At 38.1% G+C, this 10327-nt stretch overlaps 1 protein-coding gene across 1 annotated transcript in view; it reads left to right on the forward strand.

The window, feature by feature from the left end:
• Positions 1–9163, forward strand: part of LOC138704736 (uncharacterized) — a 317647-nt gene extending 308484 nt beyond the window's left edge. Inside the window, exons 6-7 of the mRNA XM_069832904.1 lie at positions 441–1106; positions 5708–9163. Coding sequence (XP_069689005.1) covers positions 441–1106; positions 5708–6274 — 1233 coding nt within the window. The 3' untranslated portion in view covers positions 6275–9163. The remainder of the gene's footprint in view (positions 1–440; positions 1107–5707) is intronic.
• Positions 9164–10327: the final 1164 nt, after the last annotated feature.

Consider the following 10327-nt stretch of genomic DNA (forward strand, 5'->3'; position numbering starts at 1 on the left):
CTGGTGAGAAGTAGGACTATATTCCAATTTTACACATTATTGCGCATGTAATACATCTACTGTTATTCTACACTTTGCAGAAGGAGACAATTACAAATATATATATGTCTCATTTTTTAAGTAGTTCAACATATATTGTCTTTATAGCTCAAAACAAATTTGTCCGACAGAATTACCCACTATGTGTAGACACATCCACTACTTAATTATATTTTGAACTCTTTTTTGATGCAATCTAAAAAAAAAATAATGCACTTCTTAGCATTCAATCATCTCTTACTTTTGAAAAACCCTATACTTGCAAGTTATCAACTATCGCAGGTGCAACCAACAAACAAAAGCTTTAAACTCTGGAACAGCTAAAACAAACATACCGAAAATCTCTAATAGACTTTCCACACAACTTTACTTGCTTAATATCGGTGCTTTTCTTTTGCCAGGATCCCTATCTGGAAGTACCGGAGGCAGCAACATACGAACTGAGCTCCTGCTACAATGTAAGCATCGACTGCCGCTCTGGAGACATGGTGGCCCGCATCAAGACAAGCAAACTCTTCAATGGGAAAATCTACGCCAAGGGCAGCCCCAACTCGTGCGTGCAAGACGTTCGCGGCAGCCTCGAGTTCGAGTTGAAGATGGCATACGATGACGTGGAGTGCAACGTGAGGCAGCAAGGACTAGGACGTTACCTCAACGACGTGGTAATTCAGCACCATGACACCATCGTGACGAGCTCCGATCTGGGACTAGCTGTCACTTGTCAGTATGACCTCACCAACAAGAGCGTGTCCAATGAGGTGGATCTGGGAGTTAGGGGCGACGTGCGACCTGCCCTGTCTGAGGAGGTGGTGGTAGACTCGCCCAACGTGGCGATGAAGATCACAGACCGGTACGGAGGAGACATGCTACCGTCCGCAGAAGTGGGAGACCCTCTCGCTCTCAGATTCGAGATCCTGGATCGCAACAGTCCTTACGAGATATTTGTCAGAGAACTCGTCGCCATGGACGGAGTGGATTCCAGCGAGATCATTCTCATCGACTCCGATGGTTGCCCCACAGACCACTTCATTATGGGACCGCTCTACAAATCCGCAGACTCTGGAAAGGTAAGTGTACTTTTATAAAAGCGCTGAAATTTCGGTAAAATTGCGCGGTACTGACAAAAGAAACTTTTCTATTATTCAACTATATGATAGATCCTTGTCGCCGATACTTCCAAAGACTTGGTTCACTACTGGGCGTTGATGAGTGGATTCGTTAAGTACATTTCACTTTTGTTCTAGGAAGAGGTCCCGCGCCGTAGCGTCGTGGTATAAGGCACATGCCTAGGATTCGTGTTACGGAATGCCAATGCGCGCTGGTTAGAGATCTCATGGGGGAAGAAATTTTCTTATGAAATTTCAGTGTGTGGGATCGGCGCCCATCCAGCATTGTGATGAATTTGGGGAACTGTGATAGGTAGTGACATCCGGTTACGAAAACCAGCTGTAATGGCTAGGGAATCATCGTCTAACCACACGATCCTTCGATCTGGTTGGATGGTCGTTCACATCTGTTCAGGCACGTGAACGTGAGGCCAGCAACCGGTATGGGCTGTTGTGCCACGGATTTTTTTCTATAAAGTGACCCTTTATGTTTATACAGACCTGTAGAAAATAATTTGGTGCCACAGAGAATACAATTTCGTCAGTTCTGATAACAGAACTTACACTGTAACGTCCATCCTTCCTCTTCGAGTTCCTTATTATTATTAGCCTAACTGTATTTATTGGATCTCGATATATAATTTTAATTTTAACTTAGACTTTTATCTCAATTTCACCTCAAAATAAGCAAACAAAAAGATGGTATTGGTTTCAATTATGTAAAACTCCTACAAACAGGTGTCTGCTCGTAACACACCTTTTTAACTATTGTTCAGCTCGCCTTCGCATCCAAGCTACAAACACGTATTTCTTCACCCACACTTCTTTGCATACATCATTCCATTACTACAAAGTAAATATGTACGTTACTGTGGGTTGAGCTTTAGTGGGAGAGCTGTTTACAAGGCTCTGTAAACAATACTACCAATAAAAGTTATACTAGGAATGTTGTTTTAGTGCACCAAATTTTCGTTTCGGATATGATTCTTTCAAAATTTTGAGGTGAATTTTGAAGCTCAATTAGTGAGTCACATGGAAGGAAAATTTCGTAAACATGCTCAATATAATGAAGAGACTATACATTATTACAGTAACATGTTTCCAACGCTATTAACTACAAAATGCTGTCAGAAGCGACATTTATACGTTACATTGATAATTTCAGATGATACGATGAAAAAATGTTCCACCTACACATACACAGAGCAAAGTAGAATTACAACAAGAACTGTAACAATGAAACTCTTGTCCAATCTGATGTGCAAAATTCTTGCTATACTGCATATGGTATTGGTATAAACATTCTTGAAATGTAAAGAGGGAATTTCTATATTATGCCTCTACAAGTGATTTAATATGTACTTTGCTGTGCATATAAATACATATTTCGATAGAAAATATAATGTTCTCATATTTAAACAAGGAAATATATGATGAAAGAGTAATGAAACGGAGAAAAATTCTCTCCGACGCCGGGATTTGAACCTGGGTTTTCAGCTCTACGTGCTGATGCTTTATCCACTAAGCCACACCGGATACCCACCCCGGCGTCGGACAGAATCGTCTCAATTTAAGTTCCAACTCTTGGGTTCCCTCTAGTGGCCGCCCTCTGCACTAGGTCATAGATTGAGACGATTCTGTCCGACGCCGGGGTGGGTATCCGGTGTGGCTTAGTGGATAAAGCATCAGCACGTAGAGCTGAAAACCCGGGTTCAAATCCCGGCGCCGGAGAGAATTTTTCTCCGTTCCATTACTCTTTCATCGTATGATGACGCAGAATATCTGCATGGAAATATCATATGTACTTCGGTACATTAAAATAATATAAAGGAAATATATATTTTGATATTTTCCTCTTATTACGTAGTAGGCCTAGTATGTAAGAGAGGCGCATTTCGTTTTATGGTAAAGATCATTTTAGTATTTGATATATTTGACAACTCTCTCTGTTTCGCTTATACAATGTGTCGGTAGGTGAGGTTTTGTAACAAATTATACTAATCAATCTAAGATTTTAATGCAATAATGTTTTTTGCCATTTAACGATTTCATCAGCTGGAGATATGTAATATGCTCGATATGATAAGACGATAGATATACATTTTAAAGGAGAGATGAGCAACCGCGTGCATTTTCAAAGCGTGGGCTGAGTACAACAGTCTTATTCACTGTTCTGAAGATTGCATAACCTCAAGGTGCTTTTGATTTTATCTCGCTCAAGTTAGCGGTCTATAAACATCGATTGCAGCAATTAAGAGCGATCTAAAATACGTAAGCAATCTATGTTGTCTATAAATAAAGTTTTCGTGAGTCAGTTACAGTATGACTAGTAGGAGTGATATTAAACGACATTAAGGGTCTCAATTGAATCCTCTGTGGGAAAATGATTATTAATATTTGGGGGAAGAAAACGGGGCAAAGTGTTCAGTTCGTGGAAAAGTTAGTTCCACTGTTAGAAAATTTCATTTAGAAAGTAATTATAAAACATATTATTTCAGTCAGTACGGAGATATCGTAGAAGTGGATCGTGAAGCCCTTCTGAATGACCTTTGTAATGAAATGATAAACTAGGAACAGGAAAGTTTATTTAATCCTACTGTGTGCCATGAATATATTACACATTATTAGAGGACTTTCTTCTGGAAAAAGCTTTTATTTCTATTTTCAAAGAGCATTTCTTTATTGTATGTCCTTTTACTACAGTATAAATACATAATTTTACCGTTTAAGCGGTGTACGCTACTTATTATTAGAGCTAGGAATTTTAGGTACCCTACTGCACATTAATTCTTCTTTAATAATTTTAATAAATGCCCAAATTGGCTTATCTTGCAAAAAATAAATAAATAAACGCTCCTGTGTTTTCGTTGCACCTTTTTCCAATGCCAGCACCTTTTGTCAATGTTAGCACCTTTTTTGCCGCATTTTATTCCTATAGAAATTAAACAAGAAACACCGAACGTATGTGGCTTGGCAAGTGCTTCTACCTACTGTTAAATACGTCATTAAACCATCTTAATCTACTATTCTACTGTTTATTTTAAAAAAATAAATGAAAGATCTGCTTTCCGAACATTTTTATTAAAATGTACTGTTTTTAGTATGGTGCCACATTACTTTCGCTTCAGTGCAATCTTGTTTGACAAAAGTTTTAAAATGAGTTTGCGTCTCAATGAAATTCCGTTAGGCACAATGTCCACAAATTAGTTTACGTTTCATCGCATCACCGTTAGGCGAAAGCTATTAAATAGGAAGAAAATGAATTTGAGCTTCCTCCTTCATTGGCGAAAGGCTAATTCTTTTCCTCTCGTCAATATCATTTGCTATTGAATCCCAACCGTAAGTCAGTAAGCTAACATTTTCACCAAAGAGGATGAAACCTGAGCTTATTCAAGGAATTTCGTGTCCTTATATGTAGTTCAATTCCTTTATATTTCTTCCAGTGCATCCTTCAGCAGGCAGTTTCTTCTCAGCCAGTGACCCAACCAATTTCTTTTCCTCATCCTGATCAGTTTCAGCATCATTCTTTCTTCATCCACTCTTTCCAGTACAGCTTCATTTCTTATTCTGTCTGTCTACTTCACACGTTCCATTATTCTCCATATCCACATTTCAAATGCTTCTATTCACTTCGTCGTAATGTCCATATTTCTGCCACACTTCAAAGCACTTCTTTAGTTCTTTTTCCAAAGGTCCGCAGAAGATGCTCCTTTTTCTATTAAAAGCTTCATTGGCCCTTGCTATCCTCCTTTTGACTTCCTGGCAGCAACTCATGTTACTGCTTATAGTACATCCCAAATATCTGAAGCTGTCCACTTGCTCTACTGACTGATTTAGAATTCTTATTTTATATGAAAAACTAATCGCAAAATCTGTGCTAAAATACTTCAGCGGTTAAAACATGAAGGGGTGGGAGTGGATGACAGCGAATATTTTTATAACAGGGTGGAACAAATACGATAGATTTCCTTCTGCAAAGCGAACAACGGCCAATACCGAACTTCGCCATATTCAGCAAACTTGAACCAAACATATAGTCTGTAATGCAAGGCGCTAATAGGGCTATCTTTTAATCATCTCTATATAAAATAACTAAAGAAGAAATAAAAAAAACAAAACCTATAAATAATAAAGATATCCAATCAAATAAAAAAGTCATAACAACAGATCCAGAATTAAAGCTGATGATATCCCATTCAATAAAATAAATTATATCATTAATAACAAAATAAAACCCCATGAAAACCAAAATAACTCTAAAAACAAATAAAAAAATGAATCTAATAAAACAAATTGATATATATATATATATATATATATATATATATATATATATATATATATATATATCATAACCTTATCTTTTACTCGCTGCTTATTAAAGAAAAACTTCGTAATTCCCCTGTAAAACACATAAAGCCAAACAAAAACACACACACCGTTCTCCCAAATATTAAAAAATACGCTAACCTACTGCAGCTATTCAATTCAGTGGTCAAGTGCTAATGTAATTTCAAAATTTACGGATCGGCTTCAAAACAACGTAACGCCTTTGTTCACAGGTCCTGCTGTCGCATTTCGATGCCTTCAAGTTCCCGTCATCCGAAGTTGTACAATTCCGCGCGCTGGTGACACCCTGCATGCCCACGTGCGAGCCGGTGCAGTGCGACCAAGAGGACTCTTCTGGAGAGCTCCGCTCCGTGCAATCCTTCGGTCGTCGCCGAAGACGCCGCTCCACCAGCATCCACACAGCAGGAGCCAACGCACGCGAGGACATGCTGCTCGTGCAATCCATCCAAATCACCGACAAGTTCGGCTTCGACAGGGCGGCTGCCAGGAAGGCCAACACCAGCACCACATCCGGCGACAACAGTGCCATCTTCATCAGCGACGCGACAACGGGCGGCTTCTGCGTCAATGTGGCCGGCATCATCGTGGCGGGGACCGTATTCTTGGCAGTTCAGCTCGCCGTCATCGCAGCGTGGACCTTTGTGTGGCAGCGCCGAAGGAAGGTGATGAAGCACCACCAGGATGCCATGTCTGTCAGCGTCAGCGTTCCCGGACTCAACGTTGCGCGTACCGATAGTCTTTGCAAGCTTTACGACACAGGATACGCCAGGCGCTTTTGATTAACTTCTCCCAGTTGTGAGTCAAAGTTTGCAGCCGTGTTCTGCTGCAATGGTTACAGAACTAACCACTGCAGCATAACAATGCTTGACTCCAAAGTAAGTATTTTCTAATCGCTCATACATGAGTATGCTTACGAAGCTACGGAAGTGCATTAACTAACTCTCAAAGTAAATCAACTCTGTTAATTTCCATGGCAACACGACAGAAATGCAAGTTCCAAGTGTTGAATTAGCTCCAACATTTTCCGTAAGTACAAGAGAAGAGCCATAAATAAGCATTACATTTTAACCAATCTCTCCAGATTGGTGACGTATACAAGAGAAAATATTTATGTGGAGTCGAAGCATAGCATACCCACCTCAGTGATTCTCTAATTTAAACATCATTGGAGCACATTTCATCAAGAGTTTCTAACTCAAGATTTACTAACGCAAGAGCACTTTCAAAACGTCACATTCTTCACAAACAACAAAGAATCGAACAATATTTCGTCTTCTCTGTCACTTCAGAACATTTTATGAAATTCCCGGTGTTTCAAAGAACTTCCTCTCGTGTATGGTGTTCTAAACTTTAGTGAAAATTATACGTAGAAGTTAAGAAGAACTTTAAACATCAACAAATAACTTCTACGTCAACTAATAAACTGTCCTGGCGAAAGATTAGCCTAATAATACTCTTGTAAATAACGATGGGATAAACCATTAATGCCGCAGAACTGCAGATGTTATGGCATACCTGGGTCATGGTGAAGGCTGGTATAGGATTTAACGGTGCTAATCACATGAACGCAGAACTGTCCTTAAAAATACTTCGGGAACGCATACTCGAGTATAGATTTTTGTAATGAAATGCTTACCTATCCAATTCTGAGTTTATATACATTATTAATGTTGCTGATGCCATTTTTTTTATTTTTAATAGTCGATATTGATTTAATACATGTACAACAACTTTATGACGAATTTCCCAATTACAGTAACACTAAATAACAAAAACAAATAAATCAAAGGGTAGCTCGGGGGTTATTTTGATCAGTTTTGATTTCAAGTTGAAATGTATACGAATATATGAAAAGAATTGTGTTTTATTGCATTATATGAATTGGAAACAATTTATAAAATTAATTATGCAAAAACAGTGTATATTGCATACGTACTACTCAGACACACGCTTTCAAAGAAGTGACCGCAATAGCCCCATTTTATATAAATGAAATAGGGCTATTTCGTGCAAACTGAGATAGTACGAAGACAATTTAACAGAGTTTCGAAAATTTCGGAAAAATTTATTCATGTTAGTGACACATTTTTTTTTATAAACTTGGAGTAAAAGTTTAAGAATAACTAATATAAGTTAGATAAGACTCGTTTTGGTGGGTTAGTGATTACCATATCTGCCACTGAATCCCAAGCGAGAGCTAACGTGATAAAATAATTAACATGGCTTCCATCGGAAAGGAAGTGAAGCTGGAGATCTCGTGTCGTAGATTTGCGACATGTAATAGAATTACGTCCACGAAAAAGAGAGCTCCAGGTAAAATTGTCGATTAGTTCCTAGCTCCATAAGTTCTCTGTTTTGTAAAGAGGTATCTCTGTACACCACGTTTCGATTAAGACTCTGCAGAACATCTGTGAGACCGAGAGGCCTCTGACGGACAAAGCAGAACATTAAATATAAAAAAACAGAGGTGGACATAAGTTGATAGGCTGTAGTGTTTCTGAGTCTGAATAGCGAGAAGACTTTTGAAAAAAAAAAAAAAGCTATTATCTTTAAGAGCCACAGAGCTTTTCAGTGCGAATTACGACACGATTTATGTAAACCAGTGCGAGAAAAGAATATCAGCTTGATTGAAACATCCCCGACGTGTCCCATTAAACGTAATTTTGCACTCTTGACGTCTAAATATTTGCATTTCAGAGTTCACTGCATATGATTCTATTAATGTCGTGATGCATGGGAAATTTTGATTAGATATCAACACAATCGTGCTTGTAGTTTTTATGATTTCACCTGGACTGGTTGGTAAGCAACCGAAGGGGCACAAAATAATAATATATCGACATAAATGAAGGAGGCGTGGACGATCAACGTGTGTTCGTATGTGAGAGTTTATTTGTATTATGCGTGTATGTCGTGTGCGGTATGTTTAACTGTAAGTTACTATTACAAGTATGACTGTCTTATTTAACGTTAAATGTTCTCTCGATTTTTTATAATTATTTGAGCTTGTCCTCGCCTCCGAGCTTAGATTTTAAAGAACTTGCATGGTCATGTATGTGTATTTCGTAATCTTGATAACTAGTAGTTCCTGCATGGAAAATGAATACATGTATTAATACTGTGCCAATTCGTGCTATTAGGTACACGATTTCAAAATTCCAAACGTAGACTTTAAAATAATATATTATCACAGTCTAGTATATACAGTCGCGAAGCTCAATACGTAGTAAATATACAAACATTAGGTAGTTGTTCACCACTAGGATCGCTAATATCGCCTCATTACAGGCAATGCAAAATAGTACCGTCACAGGCTATTGTTTCTAGCACCCTCAAAATTCAAGCTTCGTGACTGTATATAGTAGACTATGATATTATAAACCAGATTACGAGATACTTTACCACTGAGTTCCTTTAAATCTTACCTAGACAGTCGATATTGAGTGTGGAAAGGGTCTTTTTTATTAAGTACCCAATGTATTCAACTAGAGATTTTAAGATGAATACATGATAATCATCTACTTGAAGTCTGGTATGAATCTTAGTGCCTTACATTTTAATCACTAATAAAATAAAGATAATGTACTTCTTATTACACGTGCTTATGAAGTATACTTTTGTACATACCAAGGCTGAGAAATAAAATAATTTCTTAAGAAAATTAAGAATGTGTTTAATTTGTAATCTGATAGTGGAGTGACTAGGCCTACTATGTTTGTCCGAGGTTTGTGATTATTCTTAGTGTGACAAAATCGGGAGGTCAGTGTCGTACATTTACGGCAAGTAAAACAAGGCAAAATTTAGCAACTTTCCTCGTCCGCGCGAAAACTCAACCCAGCTAACCCTTATCCTCCCCTTTCGTCCTGTTACATGAATTTCGCCTGACTGCACATTCCATTCGAAAATTGAAATCTCCGCACTACCTGACTAAATAAATAAATAAGCTCACTACATCCCATTAGGGCAAGGGTCTCCTGTATCAAACAGGGTGAGCTTGGGGAGCTATTCCTGACGAGCCTAGAAGAGTGTAAATCATATTTGAAACTATCAGCAACCAACTATCCAAAGACGTTCTTATACTGATTTCATTTCATTCCATTAACATTTTCACAGCTCACAAGCAATCATTCTGATGGGGGCAGATAAAAAAGATTTTTTTTTTCTTCCACCATGTTAATAATGTCAAACGAAGTGCTTATACCAATTTTGGCCACTCGACCGCAATTACTAGGCCGTCCAGAAAGTTATTTTCCCTGGGGCCGTTTACAGAAATAAAGTACAAATGCATGGAAATATTTATTGAAACAAATACAGCAATTGTTGTGTTATTTGTCAACATATCCCCCACTGGAATTGAGACATTTGTCATACCATGGGATCAATTTTTGTATCCTTGTGTCGTAGAAATCAGCCGCCTGGGATCGGAACCAGCGTTTGACAGTCGTCTGCACCTCCCTGTCGATCCCACGATATGACAAATATCTCAATTCCGATGGGGAATATGTTGAAATATAGCTCAACAATTGTTGTATCTGTTCAAATAAATTTGTCCAATGAAATTGTGTTTCCTTTCTGTTAACGGCCCTTGGCGAACTTATTTTTTTACGGCCCTCATAATTGCGATCCAGTGGCCAAAATTTATATAAGCACTTCTTTTGACATTATTAACATGGTAGAAGAAAAAAAAATAACTTTTTATCTGCCTCCAACAGAATGTTTGCTTGTTAGTGGATACCTTTCCGGTTAACTCAAAAACACTTTCCTCCACTTCCGAATTTAATTTGGTCCATTCCATAAAATCCAAGATCTGCTAAAATAACATTTTTATATTG

This window comes from Periplaneta americana, chromosome 8 (assembly GCF_040183065.1).
Source record: "Periplaneta americana isolate PAMFEO1 chromosome 8, P.americana_PAMFEO1_priV1, whole genome shotgun sequence".
NCBI lineage: Eukaryota > Metazoa > Arthropoda > Insecta > Blattodea > Blattidae > Periplaneta > Periplaneta americana.